The 23,732-nt window shown below is 45.6% G+C and overlaps 1 protein-coding gene across 1 annotated transcript in view; it reads right to left on the bottom strand.

Annotated features, from left to right (window-relative positions):
* The window catches only part of CNOT1 (CCR4-NOT transcription complex subunit 1), a 987,642-nt gene that overhangs the window by 939,476 nt on the left and 24,434 nt on the right, over positions 1–23,732 (bottom strand). The window contains 1 exon segment of the mRNA XM_029609242.1: positions 20,797–21,066. Within this exon segment, the coding sequence (XP_029465102.1) occupies positions 20,797–20,898 (102 nt within the window). The 5' untranslated portion in view covers positions 20,899–21,066.

Below are 23,732 nucleotides of genomic sequence, written 5' to 3'. Positions count from 1 at the left end.
ATAAGGAGAGAGCTCCGAGGCAACTGCTTCGCAGAAAAAACAAGACTGAAGGACCCCACGTGGCTGTGCTGATAGTAGCATGCTCATCGTGCCACTCAAAGTTTCTAGAAACTTTGACAAAAGTTTCCCATGCCAGGCTCCATCTGATAACCATCGTGCTTCTCCTAGGAGAAAAAAGATAATAAAAAAACTGGCCAAATGGCAACTTTTTGAATATTGAGACTTATCCAGCTATAATTTAGCAGGATAAAAGACGTTCTGGTGCAGGCCTGACTTATCTGGCTAACAGATTTTTGGTTGTAACTAAGGGCCAGATTCATTAAGGCTTTTCTCCCATTGTGTCTATGAGAAAAGCTTTAGTGAATCAGGTACTAAGTTAGTTGGATAACTTTAGACACACACCCAAAACAATCTTTAATGGTGGAGATTATGAGTAACAAAAAGCTGACAGAGGATGTAACAGAGCAGACTGACAAATTAAAGAGTAACATCACTGGGAATGGATGGCATCTACCTCCAAGTTCTAAAAGAACCATAACATGAAATCGCTGACCTGTTACCTATTTTTAAAAAGCCATTATTCTCAAAGATTGACAGTTTGCTAACCTGATGTTTATTTTTTTAAAATGGTTTCAGAAGAGATGCATGAAAGATAGTGAGCCCAATGTCTGTTACCAGCAAGATGGTTGAAGTCATTCTTAAAAACTGCCTATATAGACAATGCTTAGAGAAGTCAGTAAGTCTTTCCCATGCTAAAACCACATCTTACCAATCTTTTAAAATGTTTCAAAAATAAACATGTAGATAAGAGTGATATAGTTTGTATTTTCAGAAGGCATTTGACAAAGCACTCTATGAGTCGCCTCAAATTACAAAGTCATGGAATAGGAAGCAGTGTTCTGTTGCGGATTGGCAACTGGTTGAAAAACCACAGAGGGTAGGACTAAATGGTCAGTTTTCCCAAATGAAGAAAAGCTAGGTAGTAGAGTCAGGTGGAACAGGTAAATACAGAACAGTTATTTACCCTTTCAAATACTAAAACGGGGGGGGGGGGGGGGGGGGGGGGCGGGAGAAGAACTGAAGAATATGGCCTAAACTCTTCATGAGATGGGTAAAACGAGAAGAAACTATCAAAAAGGACAAGCCAGTGGAAATGTCAGCTGCCCTTCATCAGACCTCGATGCCAGAACCTGCACTTACCCCTATAAATCGGCAGCTGAGGCTGGCTCGGCTAGTCTTGGGAACATTAGCCTGTTGGCAGTGGAAGTCTCTCAGCCCCGACCGCCAATCCACTCCACATTTGCTTAATAGTGCCACCATTTTCATGGATGCTTCTCTAAGGTCCTGGACTTTTGGATGGCACTTTTTCATCTTTTGGCCTTGCTCTCTACCAAGCAGACCGATTCAGTGGCAGAGCTCGGCAGGAGAGCTGCAAGAGTCTCTGGGAACGCTGGTTGGTGCAGAGGGGATGGTTTCACAGTTTACCATGCTGGCTGGACTATCTGAAGTTAACTAAGGATTCTATTTTACCTTCGACCCTTTCTTCAGTGAAACCTGCAGTAATAACTCTGGACAGTCTTTAGCCTGTGATGTCATCTTTAGTCTAACTACAGACCTGCATAATTTTTCAATCTCATGAACTTCGATTAAGTTCTGTGGAAATTAAAGTATCTGAAGGAGAGACATCCTTGATGAAGATTCAAGATGTGCAGGTTAATATTAAAGATCTGTCATCTACCTCGCACAAAACTGAAAAGAGAGAACTCTTAGGTCTTTGAGCCTGAGAATACTTAAACTTCTCAGATTTGAGTACACCTGAAATATTTGCTTCTTATATGAAGGAAGTTGTCAATTCCAGAGAATGCACTACCTCCTATAGAAAAGATCTTTTTCTTACCTGTCTAAGAGATCAGCAAATGTCTTGTCAGATGCTCACGCTAACGTAACTGATTTCCTGGAGAATTCAGTGTTGTGGGTCGGGCTACTTTATTGATGACCTTTGTTTTCATTCAAGACCATAACATTTTTAGTCTTTATTTTCATAAGCTGTTCTGTTCAAAGGTCAAAAAACGTGGATGTTTTCAGACCTATCCAGAACTATGCAGGCGCGTAGGAAGAAGTTTTTGCCTATGACACCTGATGTTTTCTCCTTAGGGGCTACTTATTTTCATCTTCCTTGTAAATGCATAGTAACCTTAGAATTTTCATGATTGTTTCTTTGATCCTGTACAGCTCAGGAAATTTTTGGATGCCAAATATAGTATTGTGATTTCCTCTTCCTCTGCTAATATGGAATTTTCTTGATTGGTACTGTGCGGCTTTGATGCTCTCATCCTTATGTTTGTAACTTGCCTTGTTTTAGGCATTCCCCATGGCTTTTTTCTGTTCCCTCTCCTACATAGGGGTCTAAATAAGGCATGTCCTGTGATATTTATTTCTTTAATGATACTGTTTTGTATAGCCATATACACTGCCAATTATTTGTTAAATATGTTTTAACTATTTTAAAATCAAATATACACACTAAACCAAGGTGTTGCTTCATGAAATCAGATTCAAGACAGATTATAGAAAGTATTTTCACTCAGTGCCCTTTCAAACTGTGAACCTGTCGCCAGAGTACATGATAAAGGCAACTAGCATAGCGGGGTTAACAGATTTGGAAAAGCCCATGATATAATCAATAGCCAGGTAGACTAAAGGCTTTTGCTATCCCTGAGAGAGACAACTGGAATTATATCTACTATATAGGATCTGCGAGGTACTCACAACCTTGATTGGCCACTGTCCGAATGCTGGGCTCTACGACCCTTGGTCTGATCCAGTATTTTAATTCTATGCTCTTGCATCCATTGTAGCTGTCCACTAGGAGGCACACTTCTGGCTCAGAGCATTTACAAAGTCCCAAGGTGACTGGTATAAAAAGGACAGACCAGGAATAAGAAATGGAAGCACTCAGAAGATTTTAAAAAGAGCAAATTGCTCAAAAATCTCCTGCCAGGTATTTAAAAATTTTTTTTTAAAAACCCCCACCTCAGGTGTCAACGTAGGACCCCCCCCCCCCCCCCACCCAGGCAGCACTGCCCCCTCAAAATACAAATAAATTAAATGGCACATGCACAGCAATGACTAATTTCCCTTCCCTACCCCCTCCCTTTCAGTGTTCTAGGAGCTGTTGTCAAGATGACCGGAAGCGCTGCTGCACAGCACAGAAGTGGAAGCATCTCTAATCCTACTGTCTGATGGGAATATGGAAGTATGTCTCCGATGGGTCCAGATAGGACAGAACTCCCCCCTTTCAAACAGCTATTAAAACCAAATGGCGAGTTTCCATCTGGAAATGGGGTATCTGGAATTTGTTATTCACCCCGTTGTGATAGAGTATGGGTCCATAGAACTATCCATTTTGGGAACCACAAAGTAGATGGAACCACCATGATGACACTGCTCTGCCAGAGGAACCAGTACTGACTCAACAACTGAAGACTGATGAGTATGTTTCATGAACCACAGAGATACCATAAAAGCATTGGAATGAGAGGGCGACAACTTCCACAACCCATTGATCTGAAGTTATTCAAGTCCACCTCTGGCAAAAATTCCACAGACTGCCCAGAGAACCAAGAAGTGCACTCACCGGCTTTCACAGAGAAGACTGGCCAGTGCCTGCTGAAGCCTCCAGAAACCATGAAAGGAATGACCCCTGCACCTGGCAGTCTGCGAGCACCAAAAGCTAGATCGTGGGTTTATAGTTAGAGTCAACCAGGTCTCAAAAAGGTGTGGCTCTTATCCTTAGGGAGCCTCTGAGGTTTAGGATCCACCAAATTCTTTACTAATTGCTCCAGGTCCTACCCAAAGAGGAGCTGCCCTTGAACAAGTGCTTACTCAAACAAGACTTGGACCAAGAATCAGCCGTCCAGTTGCAAAGCTAGAGAAGCCTCCTTGCTCTGAGAGGTGCGGAAGCCAGTGCAGGAGTACCCGAACCACTAGACCACCAAATGGAAACCTGTACAACTAATGCCATGGAAGTAAAAATATGCTTCAAAAAGGAGTGCCATCTCTCTGTCCTGTGGATCCTCAAGGAAAATATTTCCCTCCATGGGGATAGTGGTGTACCTGACGATGCTGGAATAAAAACTGTTCACTACATCAGAAGGAATGGTGTACAACTTTGAAAGATTCTTAATTCCCCAAAAGCAGTCTCTGGATACCCACTCTGTGAGGCCCATCTGCTCTATTTCTGAGTGCAACGGAAAAACTGACAGACTTTAGACATCCTTGTTAGGGGGTCAAAGACAGGAGCCTCTTCTTCCCTAGGGTCCTCAATATGGAGACAGGTGATCACCTAATCAATTAAGGAGACAACCTCATCACACTTGAATAGATGAGTTACTTATCCTCCCCTTTCAGGAGGTAGCTCACTCAAGGGAAGCAGAAGAGTTTGGCTCATCTGGACCTTCCTGGGACTACCTGGGGTTCTCCCCAGCTCTTTTAGGATGCTCACCTGGTATCAAGGATTCAGAAGGGGCCATAGCCAAACCTGCAGGAGATGCGTGCTACTTGCCAGGCTTCTGGATGGCATAGGCAACCTAATGAAGAAAGTGGGAAAAAACCAGGGCTAAATTTTTAGGCTGTGCCTTAGAACCCTGAGGGCCCAAACTAGACATTGGAACCAAGGTTGGAGACAAGTCCAAATCAGTATTGGCAGGCCACTGTGAGGCTCCAAAAGTCCCATGCAAGGAGACAAATGGGGCCCAATACAACCAAAACTTGCTCACTGGCATTCTCCAGAGTCTGGCCCCGGCCACAAATTAGGCCCAGAAAACTCTACCGTCACAATAGGAGCCACTGCCGTTTGCACCACAGCCTAGGACTCCCCCCACTTGAACACAGCAGAACAGAGGTCATGATGCCAAAGCAGGGCACCAACCATGATCTATACAGCAAGGAGAAGCACAGCACAAGTTTCCTCCCCCAGTAAGCCCTTAGGCCACAAGATCCCCTTACTGCAGATTTAACCAGGAATGTTTCTTCTGCATATGCCAGGGGTGCCTTGACAGCCAGATAGCTCACACAACAGCTTGAATACTCGGCAGATCTCCTCTCGGGGTGGGGTGGGGGGGGGGGGGGAGAGAATGAGGAAACATTTGAGATTAGAAGCAAAAAGCAAGGTTGTCTCCCCCCCACCCACGTCCCCTCTAGGACTGGGAATCTCTGCAGTAGGCTCACTCTGCTGGACCCTCAGAATCCACCAATACCCTACTGCACCACCATGAGTCCTACCATCTGCTGAAGGAAGAGAAATACTGGTTTCCTCTGGGCTGCACCACAAGTTAAGTAATATCATAGAAAGTTTTAGATGTTGCCTCCAATTACCTCAATTTGTTAGGTGATATTGTCAACTGCAGTATAAACCAAATGTCCACTGCCTGTGGTAGCAAGGTACAGCAAACTTCTCACCGATGTAACAATCTGTACAGATTTTTATAATACAGTGTTCATCTTAGTCAAAGTTGCCAACAGCAAGTTTTTTTTCCCTGCTGGGCAATTTAAGCTAATTTCTAAGCCTTGAGATCAGCCTTCTCTCAGCCAGCTTCTGCCATGTTCTGGTTCGTTTCTGTATTTCAAGATGCATCTGAGTGATGAAATCATTTCCTCCACAGTTCAGACAGTATTACTAGTACAGCAGTTCTCAACCAGTATATAGCAACAGTGTGTCACCACACTTGCTGGTGCCCTGCTGGCCTAGCTGCTCCCCCTACCCAGAGAAATAGGTCCTCCACCTGGGTGGAATTGGTACCAGCATGGTCTTGTCCCCCCCCCCCCCCCCGGAGGAAGTGCTGAGCAGCAGCCACATATGCAGGAAGACAAGACCATGCTAATGTGGGCAGTATCAGCCCGAAGAGAAGAGAGGAGCGGCCTGAAGAGCAGCACGGCTCAAAGCAAGACAAGGAGCAACATCGGTCACTGAAGGGACTCCTTTCAAGGCCATGAGGGCTGAAAGCGAAGGAGGATGCTGATGCCGTTAGGGCTGGAAGTATAGGAGGCTGCTGCTGGTTCAGTGGGAAGAAAGACTGAGCAAGCATGTGTTTTAGATCCTGTGTGTGAGAGATAGCACGGATGCAGGTGTACGATTAAGAACCTGTATGTGTAAGTTTGAGATTCAAAACTTGTATGAAAGTATGTGTGATTGAGATCATGAGCATATATGATTAAGAGCCTGTGCATCTGTGTGATTGAGAGCCAATGTAGGAGAGAGCATGAGTATGCGATTGAAAAGCATGTGTGTAAGTGTGAATGTGTGTAAGTGTGAATGTGTGTAAGTGTGAATGTGTGTAAGTGTGAATGTGTGTGTAACAAAGCCTGTGTGTCTTAAGCATGAAAAGATAGCACGTGTAAATGTGTAATTAAAATCCTATATAAAAGTGATAGAGCATGTGTAAATTTGTGATTGAGCACCAGTGTGAGAGCTTGCATGACAAGAGTTGCAAGCAAACCATCCATCATCCTACTAGTTCAAAACAAAAAGTCTCAGGGCACCTGGATATCAAATGTTCCCAGGTATGCAGAGCAAAGCATTTTTCCCCATCATTTTTCATTGTGTCTGCTATTTTGAAATATTTTATTGGTATCTAGAACTTCCCTAGAAGTTCTAGATACCAATCTGTACTTTGTTAGAATGGTTTTACTGCTGTTGATTTTATATTTCTTGATTTGTTTTATGAGGACTGGTGATGTCTCTTTCCTTTGTTACACTGCATACAGAGTCACTGGCTTGTTGCTGTTTCCAATTCAGTTTTTGTCTGCATGCTTCTAGTTATGTTTTATAATCTCTATTCTTTATTAGGTGAGGTTTTCTGCTGATGTGTAGGGCTCTATAGCAGCCTGGCTTGTTCAGTTTTCCTAATGGGAGGTATTATTGGTGTCTTGCCTGGTGTAATATTTTCAATGTTGCCTTTTCTTAGGCAAGGTGGTTATTGTGAGTGCTGGAAATTGGTGCGGGATGTTTACCATTTATGCAGTTTCTGTTCAGAGTACATATCTTTCCCTTGTGTCATTCCTTAATAAAAATACTGAGTTGTTTTTGGGGGGTTTTCCCCCCGCCATGAATTATAATGAACAGTGTCTCACATGTGAGTGTGGTCTTCCAGGTTTGTCACGATGGGAAAAAGGTTGAGAACTACTGACCTAGTACTACCACCTGTCTCCAGCTACTGTTTTAGCACTGCAGCCACTATTCCTCCCCTCCACCCACACCCCCAAGCCATCTCTCCCAATTCCCACACCAAGCAGCCATTCCTCTGATCACTACTCCCTGTGCTTCTTATTCTAGTCCCTTCCTATCTGGCCCCCAACCAATGCCCTGCTGTTACCACTACTTGGATCCTCTTTCCTAATTATTGCTTCTCCAAACCACTTTTACCATTACTATTCCTTAGCTACCAGTTACTTAGCTTCCCAGATGGAGACAAAAAGATAAAGCAGCATACCCCTATTCATGAACTTTCCACAGCGCTGACACGGACCCAAAAATCCTTGAGACGAACTCAAACAACAACTCCAAATGCACTCCGACTAGTTATTAAAATCAAGAATACTTTGAACTAGCTGTTAAGTTAAGGTTTTTGTTTTGTTTTTTTAAAGTCAAGCTACTTCAGTCTTGAAAAAAAATTGGAGAAATTACTTACCTAATAATTTCATTTTCCTTAGTGTAGACAGATGGACTCGGGACCAATGGGTATAGTGTACTCCTGATAGTAGCTGGAGATGGAGTCAGATTTCAATCTGACATCAGCCTGCAGGAAGCACTGCTCTTCGGTATTCTCCTCGAAAAGCAATTGTGGATGTGTGTGTTTGAATAACTTGGTTAACTTGAACTGGTTGACTTGAATTTTAGCTGGAGACCGCCAGTGTACTCAACCGAGAAACACTGACACCTGTAACTATGGGTGTCTTAACTAGGGATAAAGTTTGGCTTACCCGTTCTTGTCTTGCTCTCGGGGATCGTCACCCGAGGTTTCCTGATTTTGGGGCAGCCGTGGGCAGGATGCTGAGTCCATCTGTCTACAGTAAGGAAAATGAAATCATCAGGTAAGTAATTTCTCCATTTACTAGCGTGCAGCAGATGGACTCAGGACCAATGGGATGTACAAAAGCTACTCCCAAACCAGGTGGGAGGCTGCCCGTGGCCCACTTAACATTCGCAAGGGCAGTGCTGTGTTCACCCTGGCCTGGACATCCAGGCAGTAGAACCTTGAGAAGGTGTGGATGGAGGACCACGTCGCCGCCCGACAGATCTCGGCAGGTGACAGCATCTTTGTTTCTGCCCAGGACACTGCCTGGGCCCTTGTGGAATGGGCCTTGACTTGTAGAGGTGGAGACTTGCCTGCCTCTATTTAGGCCGCCTTGATTACTACTTTGATCCAGTTGGGTATGGTTGCCCGTGAGGCTGCTTCCCCTTGTTTCTTCCCGCTGTGAAGGACGAATAGGTGGTCCATCTTTTGTACGGATTCTGATCTTTCCAGGTATCGGACTAGGAGTCTGCCGACATTAAGATGGCATAGAAGGCGTGAGTCTTCCGAGTCCTTATGTCGTCTGGAGATGGCAGCGAGATGATTTGGTTTAGATGGAAATGAGAAACCACCTTTGGAAGGAAGGAGGGGACAGTGCGAAGCTGTATGGATTCCGGTGTGAATCTAAGGAACGGTTCCCGACAGGATAGTGCTTGAATTTCGGAGATGCGACGGGCTGAACACATTCCCACCAGAAATGCGGTCTTCAAGGTCAGGAGCTGTAGGGGCAGACCGCATGTAGGTCTGAAGGAAGCTCCACCAGGAAGTCCAGTACTAGATTGAGATTCCATAGGGCACAGGCCACTTTAATGGTGGTCGGATTTGCTCGACCCCTCTCAGGAAATTGGAAACGTCTAGATGGGATGATACTGATGCTGTCCACTTTGGCTCTGAAGCAGGCCAGTGCGGCCACCTAAACCTTGTTGGAGTTGAGACAACCCCTTCAAGCCATCCTGCAGAAATTCTAGGATCATGGGGATTGTGACTGTCCGCGGAAGGATGTCACGGTCTTCACACCAGGCTTCGAATATTCTCCATAATTTGTATGGAAGTTAGAGACGTGGAGAACTTGCGTGCTTGGAGCAAGGCATCAATCCCTGCCTCCGAGTATCCGCTCTTCTTCAGGCGAGTCCTCTCAATGACCAGACCGTAAGAGAGAATAGAGTTGGGTCTTCGTGGAGGACCAGTCCTTGCTGGAGCAGGTCCCTGTGTGGGGGTAGACAGAGGGTTCCCTGCCAGAAGTCTTCGCATGTCTGCGTACCATGGCCATCTTGGCCAGTTCGGGGCCACTAGAAGTACTAGCCCCCTGTGGTGTTCTATCTTGCGGATGATCCCGCCCAGTTGTGGCCATGGGGGAAGGTGTACAGCAGATCTTCCTGTGGCCAGGTTGGGCAGAGGGCGTCCGTTCCCTAGGATTGCGGTTCTTGTCTGCGGCTGAAGAACTTGGGCATTGGACCAGGTTGCTAGAAGGTCCATGGCTAGTGTTCCCCAGCAGTTTACTATCAACTGGAAGGCTGTGGTCAACAGCATCTATTCCCCTGGGTCTAGACTCTGCTGAGGTAATCCGCAGTGACGTCTTTTCCCACTATGTGGGCGGCTGAGATCCCTTGTAGGTTTGCTTCCGCCCACACCATTAGGTGGTCTATTTCCAGGGACACCTGTTGGCTTATGGAGGCAACTGTTGTGGCGTTGTCTGACATGACTGACCGATTTGCCCTGGAGTCTGACTGAATCAAAGGCAGGCTAGTCTGACTGCCCAGGCTGCCAGTGTGTTAATGTTCCATTCTGACTCTTCCTTGTCCCATTGCCCCTGGGCTGTCAATTCCTGGTAGTGGGCTCCCATCCGTAGTGAGCAAGACCCAGGTCGGTGGGGATAGCCTTACTCCCTTGCTCAGATGGTCTTCTTGTAGCTACCATTGGAGCTGGGTCCGCACCTCTGCCGGTAGCTGGAGACAAACGGAGTAGTTCTGGGACATCGGGTTCCATCGCGACAGTAGGGAACGTTGTAGTGGTTGCATGTAGGCCCTTGCAAATGGGACGACTTCTAGTGTTGATGTCTTAAGGCTGAGGACTTGGAGGTAGTCCCATACCTTGGGGCGAAAACAGGTGAACAGGTTTCGCAACTGGTCCATCAGTTTCCTTCTCCTTGTGGGGGGGGGGGGGGGGGGGGGGGAGGAAAAGGATGACCTTGTCTTGATTGGTATCGGAACGGACTCCCAGGTATTCTAGTGATTGGGAGGGCTGCAGGCAGTGCTTGGTTGTGTTGACGACCCACCCAAGACTCTGCAGTAGATTGACTCTGGTGGTCGCCTGGTGACTTTCTTCTGGAGATATTGCCCTGATCAGCCAATTGTGCAGATGTGGATGTACGAAGATTCCTTCTTTCCTCAGTGTCACCGCCACTACAACCATGATCTTTGTTGTGTTCGTCCGAGGGGCAGCAGCTAGTTCGAAGGGTAGCACCCGGAACTGATAGTGATGATCCAGTATCAAAGTGTAGAAAGCGCTGAATTTTGATGGACCGGACGTGGAGATATGCTTCTGAGAGATCAGAAATTCTCCCGGCTGTACTGCCCTGACAGAGTGTAGGGTTTCCATGCGAAGTGTGGTACCCTCAGGTAGCGATTGATGAACTTAAACAAGCATACTGACTAATCCGCCCCTTCTCCCCCTACTCCTCCCTTTCCCTCAACTGAGCCTGTACAAAATTGTGCTGTTTACCTTGTTTACTCAGTTCCATTTTTTGGTACACATGTTTTTATCATGTATTATATATTTTTCCCGTTGATAGCAGGGCTGAATTAGCCATGCTGTTATGGGAACTGTCTATCAGGACCCGGGAGGCAGAGCTTGTTAAGCAGAGAAGTTCCTGCGCAGGAAGTAACAGATTCTCCTCAGTCTGTTTCTTTCTGCGCACGGGATCGCACATGGAGCTCATCTCTCCTCAGAAATGAAGCAACAAGGACGTCCCTCTGGCTTCAAACCTTGCCTGTGCGGCAGAATCATGTCTGTCACAGACAGACATGATTTATGCTACCGCTGCCTTGGCTCTCACCACATCCAGGCAGACTGTGAAAAACGCGGCAGGATGTCTGAGGGCTCGACGGCAGAGAGCTCAGGATCTTCAAAGGGCGGTAAGTGGCTCGTATGCCCCCGCCCCCTCAGAATCTCATTCCTCGCCGGGGCCAATTAAAATATCTGCCCCAGCGGCGAGAAGAGTGTCCTCCTTAGACACCAAGCTCATCAGGCCTGGAGAATTGATGGGAAGGATGGACGGATTTGGCTGTAGCGTCACACCTAATGGGAAGCGGTTCCCAGGTATCTGGGCCGCTGACACTGGAAGGAAACAGCACCGGGAACATGTGCCGCATCGATCAGAGTCAACGCATGAATTGCATCGATCGAAGCACCACCCGAGGCAGACGCATGCTTCAGCAAAGCAGGCGGACGCACGATGCCGGAGCATATACCGAAGACGATGCACCATGCGCCAAAGCAACAGGTGCAGATGACAGAGCAAGAATTGACACCGATGCAGTTGGCTTCGACCTCCATGCAACCTGCTTCGGGACAGAGTGAATCGAGGCACACTCAACCGACACCGAGGGGAATACAACCGACAACAGCGACACAATCGAAGCATCATTCGACGCCAAAATAGACTCTACAACTGCATACGTCTACGCATAAGAGTAAGAAGAGTCTTTCATCCAGACATACAACCTCTTTGGAATCAACACCGCAACAAAAACGGCACAAGTCGCACCACTCAAGGGAACATGGCCCCCCTAAACATAGGGGCTGTAGTCACACTAAAAGTCCAAGGTCAGGAAGAGTTTATTCAGAATCCTCTTCATCACCTCATGCCAGGACCTCCAGACATTCTACTACATTGGACAGGGATGTGGTCAGAATTTCATCTTCTAGACCATATTCTTCCATCGATACACAGTAATGTACGTCCGAGACAGGAGGTGGCCAAAATCCTGTCTGGTGCTGATAACCTGCAGGAGAAAAATGGTCAACTTCCAGGACCCAGTACATCACCACTATCGCCTGATGCACATGGCATCCCAGGCCCACATGGTCCCAAAGCAGAGAATGCCTCCATCGACAAAGCAGGCTTTTTCTCATTTATCTGAAGCTCTATCAGGCTTTTTCAACCCACTTCAATCTTCCTTTCATTTACTGGATCCATCCTCACCTAGCTCTCCAGAACCACAAGGTCAGCAAGAGCATCCGACACAACCAGAACCTTTACCAAAACCATTGGGACATGACACCAGCTCCTGAACAGCCATCACCAGGATCTTCTCTTTCGTCACACAATCTCTTTGTCAACAGGTTACCCTTCAGATCCCCCAGATCAACCACAGGAGCCTTATTCTTCTCCTGAGGATCTATCGTATCTTAAGTTCTACTTCATCTAGAAGTGCAAAAGTTACCTGATCCAAGATCGGAAACACTTGGTCTACTAAAAATCTTTGAAACTCCAGGGGACCCAACATCACTGCCCCCCTCAGGAGGTGCGGGCTGGACACAGTACTCAAAGTCATGGGAAACCCCACATACCTTGTCAGCGGTGTCCAAAAAGACTGATCTCAAATTCAGAATGACAAAAGCATATTATACAATGCCACAACTTCCACACACATCCACAGTGGTGGAATCTGCGATGCAACGCTCAAAGAAATCGAAGTCTCACACCTCCTATCCTCCTGGGAAAGATAATCTGACCCTAGATGAATTTGGCAGAAAAATTTACCAAAATTCCATGCTAACAGCACGAATATTTACACACCAATTCTATATGGTCCAATACATGTACGATAAAGGTCTACTCTCTTCCACAGCACAGCCAATTCCTCAACCCATACAAGACATGGAGGAATGTTCCAGACATCCGCTAAAGGACTGTCAGCTCGACGGATAGCCTGACTTAGAACTAGTGCTATTAGGGAAGACCTTCATGACAAGCTGGTGAATTTGCCCTGTATAGGGGACAACCTCTTCGGAGAAAGATTCCAGACAACTTGCCTAATTGAAGGAGCAGGCAGTAGCGGTACAATCGTTAAACCACACCACTGCTATTTTCCTCTTCACACCAATACTTTGGCAACAATCGCCGTCAACCATATCGTTAGTTTCAACCTTATCGGCAACCATCCTATCCTCAATATCAAAGACAGCAAACGACTCAACAACCAACGCAAAATAGAAGAGGTAAACAGAGGGCCCAATGACAAGCACAACAGCTGGCGGCCCCTATAAAATCTACAGTCTTTTTGAATCCTCAGCCACCACTACTACAGCAAGCACCCCCGGGCAGACTTCAATGTCTGAGGGCGTGGGAATCACTTCAGACCAGTGGGTACTAGAGACAATAAAGCAAGGATATCAACTCCAATTCACCACAAAACCCCTTCGCCCTTATTTATACCAGTCGATATGAAAGAATCATCCTCAACTCGGTCAGGAGATCTCTACTTCAACAAGCAATCCGAGTTGTTCCATGCACAATCCTGAACTTAGGATTTTACTCCCCATATTTCCTCATTCCAAAGATAATCAGGAGGGCTTCATCCAATCCTGGATCTCCGGGACTTAAACAAGTATCTGGTCAAGGAGAAGTTCAAAATGGTGTCCCTAAAGTCCATTCTTCCTCTGCTACAACCAAACGATTGGATGTGCTCAATAGACTTCAAGGATGCCTATACACATATTCCCAACCACCCATCCTCGTGGAATTACCTCTGCTTTCAATACAAGCAGCAACATTACCAATACAAAGTTCTCCCCTTTGGACTCTCGGCGGCACCCAGAGTCTTTACCAAGTGTATGGTAGTAGTGGTGGCTCACTTACGTCAGAAAGGGATGACCATCTTTCCTTATCTGGACGACTGGCTCATAGTAGTGTCAACCCCACAAGTGTTGATACAACACCTTCAACAGTTGATAGAGTGCCTGAACAATCTAGGATTACTAATCAATTATAAAAAATCCAACCTGCAACCCACTCAAATTCTTCAATTCATTGGAGCTCGACTAGACACGATATCTCACAGAGCACTCCTACCAGAGGACAGGAAACTCGAAATAAGTCACCTCCTTTTCACTCTTCTTCACACACACAAACCGATGGCACATCAAATATTAAACGGTATTGGGTCATATGGCAGCAGCCATTTTCATGGTGCCAAATACCAGACTTCATATGTGACTTCTACAATGGGGGCTGAAGAGACAATGGAATCAATATTCACAGCCACTGCACACTCGCCTACTCCTCACTGCGGGGATAGCACAGGACATCAGTTGGTGGTTCAACAAATCTACCCTCTCCAAGGGAGCACTGTTCAACGTACCGCCTCACAATGCAGTTCTAACCACAGATGCATCTTGCAAGGGTTGGGGAGCCCACCTAGACCTCCTAGAAAAGCAAGGTCTATGGTCCCTGGCCGAACAACACTTGCAGATCAACCTATTGGAGCTTCGGGCGATCAGAAAAGCCCTTCAAGCGTTCCACACCCACCTACGAGGTCGCAGGGTGATGGTCTACACAGACAACCAAGTGGCAATGTTTTACATAAACAAGCAAGGAGGGTCCGGTTCATGGTCCCTTTGTCAGGAAGCCCTTCTGATCTTCCAATTAGCATAGCAACATACTTACCAGGAATTGCAAATTCCAGAGCAGACAGATTAAGTCTGGTATTTTATCCTCACGAATGGACACTAAACAGAGATAGTTCAAAATCTCTTTCAAACGTGGGGAGCTCCAACAATAGATTTCTTTGCAACAAAGGAGAATGCTCAACTTCCTTGTTTCTGTTCACTGTGGCCAACGCCAAACAGAATAGCACAAGATGCATTCCTACTTCCGTGGCACGAACATCTGATGTACGCTTTCCCTCCAATACCGCTCATCACAAGGACTATTCAAAAGTGTGTAATGGACTGGGCACAATTAATTTTCATAGCACCGGCATGGCCCAGACAACCATGGTACACTTATCTGCTTCACCTATCCATAACAGACCCAATTCGTCTACCGAATCGACCAGATCTACTAATCCAACAGGGTACGCTTCTACACCCACTTCACGGCATGGAGATTGAGCGGCTCTTGCTAGAGGAGCAAGGCATTTCAACAACAGCCCAACAAGTATTGTTGGAATCTCGGAAACAATCAACTAGACGCAATTATGGATTCAAGTGGAAACGTTATACCAATTGGTGTACATCTAACATCTCCCAATTGGATTGTACCCCGGAGCTGCATCTGGACTACCTGTATACCTTATATGCTTCGGGACTTGCAGTCACCTCGATTCGAGTTCATCCGAGTACAATTGCAGCTTACCATAGGCCATACCAAAATCAACCTATCTCCACTCACCCATTGGTGTCTTGTTTCATCAAAAGGACTCACGCACCTTAGTCCACCCATTACTAAACCACCAGTGCCATGGAATCTAAACGTAGTATTAGAACAACTTATGTTACCACCATTTGAACCCATGGACTCTGCTCACATCAAATACTTAACATGGAAGGTAGTATTCTTAACAGCAGTTACTTCTGCAAGAAGGGTCAGTGAATTGCAAGCCTTAGTTCACTACACTCCATATCTACAATTTTTTCACCAGAAAGCAGTTCTTTGGACTCACCCAACTTTCCTGCCAAAAGTAGTATCACCCTTCCATTTAAACCAAAACAGAATTACCAACATTCTTTCCCAAGCCTCATTCTAACGACAGGGAACGACTGCAGTCTAGCGTATGCAGCAAAAGAGCATTAGCATATTACAAACAAAGAACACATTCTGATCAACAAGCTTCTCAACTGTCTCCTTTAACCCTAACTCGCCAGGTTTACCAGTGACGAAACGAATAACTAGCTGGTTAGCACAAGTTAAACAAGGTAAAAACTCTACCGAAGTTTCCAAATGCTCATCAAGTACAAGCTATGTCAACATCCATAGCACATCTTTGAAATGTCTCTCCCATAGACATGTAAAGTGACTACCTGGTCATCTCTTCATACCTTCACGACCCATTATTTAGACCAACAATCAATGACTGCTGCAAAAGTCGGTCAAGCTCCCGACCCGAAACAAGAATATACAGATATGCAGTGCAAAAGAGGCCGACTAACACTTTTCAATATCATGCTCGAAATAACCCTAATACAATGGCGTGATAGGGAGCTTTGGACTCCCATGACATGGCAAATTCAGCCCTGCTATCAACGGAAAAAAGCAAGTCTGCTTACCATAAACGGTGTTTCCATAGATAGCAGAACGAATTAACCATGCTGACCCACCCTCCTCCCTGTTAGTCGACCATTTCTCTTATATGCATATGCCTACGCTTAATTACAGACTGAGGAGAATCTTACTTCCTGCGCAGAAACACACGCGCAGCTGCAGAGGAAACAAAACTGACCTCTGCTTAACAAGCTCCGCCTCCCGGGCCCTGATAGACAGTTCCCATAACAGCATGGCTAATTCATCTTGCTATCTATGGAAACACCATTTACGGTAAGCAAACTTGCTTAACACATTGTTTGGCACTTTTTCGGCCCCCTCGGCCTCCTTTGTCTGCTCTCTCCCCATCCCCCCTCCTGTTTATTGTAATTTCCACCTGCTCTCAGTTATGTAAACCAGCATGATGTTCCCCACTGTCTGCATATAAAACTTTTAAATAAATAAATGAACTTGAGGTCTAGGATGGGCCGAAACATTCCCTCTTTCTTGGGGACGATAAAATAGATGGAATAGCGCCCAGTATTTTGTTGGTACGTGAACACTGGTGCTATTGCCCTTAGGGAGAGTAGTTTTATCAGTATGGTTTGCACAGCTGTCCTCTTGGAGGGGATGTGGCACAGTGATTTCACAAATTTGTCTGGAGGTGGGGGGGGGGGGGGGGAGGAGAAGGAATACTGTGGAAGTCCAGGTAGTATCCCTCTCGAATGATGGTTAGGACCTACTTGTCCGGCATTATCTCAAACCATCTTTGGTAGAAAAGGGCAAGCCTGCCCCCTATGGCTCCTTCCTGTAGATAGGTCTGTTTATTCTCATTGTGGGGTGCGGCTGGGACCTGAACCAGCTCCCCTCTTGTTGTGTTCCGAAATGACTGGCCCCTGCCTGTGGGGCGAGGTGCTTGGTATGTGTTTTTGTACGGTCTGAAACGCTGGGAGCCTCTGCCCTTGGATCTTCGGGGAGAGGGGTGTTGGTTTCTTTTGTTCTTGTCCTCTGGTAACAGAGGTACTGGGGATTCGCCCCATTTGTCGGCTAACTTCTCCAGTTCGCTTCCAACAGGAGGGCTCTTTTAAAAGGCACTCTCGTGGGTTTTGTCTTAGAAATCGCATCGGCCGACCAATTTTGGAGCCAATATTGGCCTCAGCCAGGGGCGTCTCATCCATATTGGCAGCCTTCTGCGACCTCCAACCTGGTGCACACCTCAGCCCCTGGCTGAGGTGTGCACCAGGTTGGAGGTCGCATCTGTGAGGAAAGATATCGCCAGTTCTAATGTTTCAATGGACGTGGTTGCATCCCTGGACAGTGACAAGCAGGCACATGTCAACATGGCACAGCAGGCAGCGATCTGCAGGGACATGGCTGAGACATCAAATGACTGTTTAAGGATGGATTCCTGACGTCTGTCCTGAGCATCCTTGAGTGCAGCTCCTCCTTCAACTGGAATTGTGGTGCACTTTGAGACTGCACAGACCATGGCATCCACTTTGGAGAACCCCAGGAGTTCTTTGGCTGAGGGTTCCAGGGGGTATAGGGCTTCTAAGGACCATACTCCTTTGAAGCTGGCCTCCAGGGCATTTCATTCCATGTCAATCAGTTGTTGTACAGCCTGCAGCATTGGGACATGGCATGAGGCCTGACAGAGCCCGACCAGAACCGGGTTAGTCTTTGGCTCCGCTGTGGCGCTTGTGCCTGGGATGGCTAGCGTCCTCAGGCTCAGAGACACGAGATCTGATAGCTCGTCTTTGGAGAAGAAACATATCATGGTTCGGTATGATTCTGTCCCTGGAGGGATTTTCTCTTCCTCTGAAGTGTCTGTCCCCAAAGGGAAGGCTTTTGTCCGGAGGAGGCACGTCTGAGGTCGAGAGGGGCCTGGAAGGTTTTGCTCTTCTGGCAGACTCTGTGGCTGTGACACAGGTGGCACAGATTTATTTATTTATTTAAAAGAATTTATATACCACTTTATAAAATTAGTTTTTGTCAAAGTGGTTTACATTGGAAAGAGTAATAAAATAAAATTATAAAGAAAGGGTAATAAATAAATAAAATTTAAAGTACATAAAATTAATTAATAGCTGGAACAGATTCTAGCTAGAAATAAACAAATATTTACTAAAGTAAATAAAAATAAAACTGTTGCCGTGGAACTTGCTGTTAATATGGAAGGGAGGGGGAAGGAGAGGAAAGGTAGAGAAGTGACAAAGACAGACCGAAAACTAGGAAACAAATGGGAAAAAAGGGGGGGGGGGAATGAAATGAAAAAGAATGATAGTGGCTGTAAATGAGGTGGTGGCGAAGACTTTGTTTGTTCTGGAGTGTTTTAAATGCTAATTGAAAAAGATGGGTTTTAAGTGATTTTTTGAAATGGGAAGAATTTGAAATTGAACGAAGAGGATTGGGAAGGGAATTCCATAAAATGGGTCCAGCTACCGAGAAAGCTCGTTTTCAGGTGACTTCTAGCCTTGCTAGTTTAGGAGAGGGGATATCTAGGAGATTTTGGGTAAGAGAACGTAAATGACGGGTAGGTTTGTAGATCCGCAGTGATGAGCAAAGCCAGATGGAGGTTGTGTTATGGATCAAGCCATGAATAATAGACAAAATTTTAAATTGTATCCTAAATTTTACTGGGAGCCAATGTAATGATTGAAGGATTGGGGTGATATGGCTGTGTAAAGGGGTCCTGGTTAATATTCGGGCGGCACTATTTTGAATCAATTGAAGGGAATATAGAGAGGAATCAGGTAGTCCTAAATAGAGTGCATTGCAATAGTCTAATCCGGAAAATACTAGTGATTGAAGAATGGTTCTATAGTCACGGTAGAAGAGTAATGGTCGAAGATGTTTTAAAAGTCGTAGTTTATAGAAGGATTTTTTGGTAAGTGAAGAGATTTGTTGTTTCATGGAGAGATCTGAATTAATAATTATGCCTAGATTAGTGGCATGACAAGTTATGGGGATAGAGATGTTATTTATTGTCAACTGTGTAGGTGGACCTATTGAAGAATCTGTAATAGAGGAGAGATGTATGATTTCTGTTTTTGAAGAGTTTAATTTTAGTCGGTTATGAGAAAGCCATGAATTTATGGTAGAGAGATAAAGAGAAACCAAGGCTAATGTTGCTGACCAGGATGTTTTATATGGGACAAAGAACTGAATATCATCTGCGTAGATTTTGAATTGTAAATTTAGAGAGGATAGAATATTACATAGGGGAAGGAGATATATGTTAAACAAGATAGGAGATAATGATGAGCCTTGAGGAACGCCTGGACGAAGGTTTGCAGCCCTTTGAAGAATTCCACCCAGGAATAGGTCAGTGGGTCCATATTGAATCCAGAAGAGTTCCCAGAGGAGCCCATCTGAGAAGGGCCCGGGATAGAGAGGACCAGTGTACTGTCATTGGTGGAGCCGGATTCCTCTACTGGCTGAGGGGGGTTTTGCCTCAGTTCCCCCAGAGCCTCTTCACACTGTAGGCACAGGGCAGAGGCCACTTCATGTTGTGCAGCTCTCAGGTGGCAGGCTGGGCAGAGGGCTTGTCCCTTGACTTTCTTGGCCGGCAGTACCATGATTTGTGAGCATGCAGCAGTTCAAAAACTAGTCTAAGCATGTATGTACGCGCGCCGGGAAGCTTATTTGTGCATTCCGGGTGCGCAGACGCTGTGCGTGCAAGATGCCAGATATGTGCGTGCAGGCCAGCACCGCTGTGTGGACAATGCGGCGGGGGGGAATGGTGCCAGTGACCATGCGGGCAAGATGGCGACCCCCCTGGAAGGTCTCCATGGGGAAGAGCCCTCGCACCGGATCGGGGCCTAGCCTGGACGGGACTGCTCAACACAATGGAACAGATACCAGGTGGCGATCTGTGCGGCTCACCGAGCCTCGGAGACTTAAAGATTTATATCTTACCTTGTCTCAGCGCTTCACGGTCTCGTACCGGGCAGTCTCTGGCTGCCGGAGGGGAGAGGAGAACACCTTCACCGCCACGCTTGGTATTGCTCCCGCTGCCTCTCATTCAGTCCCGTTCCTGGGGGCTAAGTCCATGCCGGGAACCGGCTACCGGACCGAGGCTTACCTCTGAGGGATCTCTGAAATTACCTCAGGAATTCTCGACTGGGGGACGGACCCTTAGGTATCACCACAGGAGAGCGGGACTTGTCTTGTAGAGGTAAGTTGTTTTTTTTTTTCTCTTTCTTGATTTGGATTTTCTAACACTGTGCAAGCGTGGGTAGAGTCCCAAACTGCTAAGGAGATGGAGAAATACTGAAGAGCAGTGCTTCCTGCATGGGTATATGCAGGCTGAAGTCAGATTGAAATCTGACTCAGTCTCCAACTGCTATCAGGAGTACACTATACCCATTGGTCCTGAGTCCATCTGCTACATGCTAAGAAATACTATTCTATGTGCTAGAAAAAAAGTAGCGTAATACAGTAAGTTTACATTCTAGTTCTTCCCCATATCTTACTTACATGCAGTATTTCTTGCTGGCTGGCTCGGTAATTTTTCTTGGTTAAATTGTCCACCAGATAGCTGATTTGAGACAAAGCCAGCGAGAGCGAGTCAAGATTCATTGCTGGTTGGGGCGGAAGCAGGCGGCCGAGCCCGGCGCAAAATCACCATTATTCCCCTTTAGTCACTTCAGAGACAGGTTAATTTTTAGATTAAAGTTAGCCAATAATTGATTGTGCAGTTTCTTCAGTTCTTTCCCAGATGTCTTATTCTGTTCAGAAACATGGCACCTGAAAAAAAGAAATGTATATTAAACATCTTTCATACTACTTGAGTACGTGCTAAAATAGATGCAGTTGCTTTTAAAGCTACATCTGGAGAGGAATTTGGGGTGGGAGGACGTGGGATAACTCAAAATTCCTCATTACTATTACCCTACTGGAAAACTGCATTGTTGCCCACTATTTGTTCTCCAAAAAGGAGTCTGCAGTCAGACTTCCTTATACTCAGTACCTGTTTCTCCTGATGCAGCTCACTGTAAATATGTCAAGGGACTGACCTTAGCTGAATGTTTTAAAATGATCACCGAATAGGATTATTGAATAAAAGGATATACCTTATATGACTCACACCAGCTTGTGGTGTTCAGTCTTTTTGGAACCTGTTTGCATCTCTCTACCAGTGCTTGTCAACATAAATCAGTAGATAGCAATATTTTAGAGCATTCAAAATGTTTAGAATTCACCATATGGGGCAGTGGTGGCAAACACCAGTCCTCAAGAGCCACAAACAGGCTAGGTTTTCCAGATATCCACAGTGACTATGCATGACAGATTGTTGATATTATTGTGGAGGACCTTGAGGACATTCACATCCATGTACTGCCCCCACCACCCGAAAGTCAGCTCCCTGCCCAGTCTGTCTCAGTTTGCTTACAGCCTCAATGCCGTGTCCCCCTTTAATTTCACAGTGCTGCTGCTGCCTTCTGAGCCGCACTAAAGCAGCATAGAGTTTTAAAAAAAAAAAAAGCCACGACATTCAGGCCTCTCTTCTGACTGCCGGGATATCCCTAAGTCCTGCGTGCCCCCCTTTCCATCTGCCTTTTACAGCCGCTGGGAGCTCCAATTGCCATGGGATGCCCTTCTTCCTACTCCCAGTGGCAGGAAGGGAGGCGGCTATGGATTGGCCCACGTGGCAGGAAAAGAGGTAAAGGGAAGCATAATTGGGGCATCAGGAGCCACAACACTGGTTGAGAATCACTGGTTTAGCATAATAACCGCAGCATCATAAAGTTACCCTGATAACATTTAACTTATTCTGTAGGAAATGGTAAGATGTGATAGCCAGCTCTGAGATGTTATAATTGGTTGATGGCTGAGCTGTAATCCTCAGTATTTTCTTGGAGTTTGACAAATTTTGAATAGGACCATTTTATTTCCTTTATTGCACAAAATACTTGTACTATTCGATTATAACTGCAGATACACAGGTCCCACTACACACCTAATTATCAGCTAATTAGTGTCCTGGCAAAGATTTATACAACAGTTGCTGCTTCCTGGAAAAAGACTGACAGGGTTCCATTAAGTACAGGACAGCTAGCCAGTGTGCTGCCCACAGAAGCCCCGTCCACTATGCTCAAGGGTTTCCAAACACATGGGAATAGCAGGTAGGACTACTGAAAGCAATGAGTACATCAATATGTATGGGCTCACTTCACTGGAATTTTGCTATCAGTTTTTCCAAGGAGCAGAAGTCCACACATTCATCAGGGAAGTAGGAGAAGTAAATAAAAAGGATACTTGAAAAGAGTCATGGGTTTGGAAAATTAATTACAATGCCTGAAATGTGTAAAATTATACATTTGTGATGCTAAAAATTAGCCATGTATCAATTATAAGACCATGGTAGCTACTAAAATGTTCAGTGATCTTTGTTCTAAGCATATGGGATAGACAAATCCAACGCATGTATACCATAAAGGAAAGGCAAGATGGGGAGATAAAGATGGTTAAATATATCTCAAAGGTTTCCATGTACTGGAGGTGAGCATTTTTCAATGGATAAGAGACTAAAAGCATAAACCTACTGCAGGGGGAAGAGGTCAGTAACCCCTCAATCCAGTGGGATTGGAGGGGAGATTATTTATTTATTTATTTATTTATTTAAATGATTTATATACCGGAGGTTCCTGTATAGTATACATATCACCCCGGTTTACAAAGAACAGTAACTATCGCTAAAAAATATAGCGGTTTACATAGAACATAATAAAAGAAGTTTTTACATTGAACAAATCTAAGTAAGCAAAGTTTTTACATTGAATAAATTATCTTGCTAATGGCTGAAAAGGATTGGTAAGCATTGCTTTGGGAAATTTTAGGACTTAAATTATTTGAGGAAGAGGTTTAATAGTGGGATTATATTCTTTAGTGTGTATGTCAGATATAAAAAGCAAGCTTAAGGTTAGTAATTCTAGTGAGAGGCTGTGTGCGTGCACACCTGGTAAAAACAGCCCCTGGCTCTCAGAGAACAAGTCCAATCTCTGGAGGCTAGAGTGGCAGACCTGTAGAAACTGAGGCAGAAAGGTATTATAGAGTAGAGCTTCAGGGATATAGTAACCAAGTGTGAACTCCAGTCTGGCAGCCCTGGTGCTGCCTTCAAAGACAATGATCTCCTGGTCTGAGCGCATCACCCTGTTGTTACGGGAAGTAGTCATGTAGTAAGGACTTGCTCTCCAGCAGGCCTGCTATTAGACACGCATTTTCCCTTACCCCTTATTCAGTAAGGGGAGGAAAACGCGCGTCCAACCCGTAGCACCTAATAGCGCCCTCAACATGCAATATGCAACATACCTAATAGGGCCATCAACATGCAAATACATGTTGATGGCCCTATTAGGTATGCCCGCGCAATTCAGTAAGTAAAATGTGCAGCCAACCCACACATTTTACTT

Source organism: Rhinatrema bivittatum, chromosome 7 (assembly GCF_901001135.1).
Source record: "Rhinatrema bivittatum chromosome 7, aRhiBiv1.1, whole genome shotgun sequence".
Taxonomy (NCBI): Eukaryota; Metazoa; Chordata; class Amphibia; order Gymnophiona; family Rhinatrematidae; genus Rhinatrema; species Rhinatrema bivittatum.
This window is presented reverse-complemented; position numbering and strand designations above follow the sequence as displayed.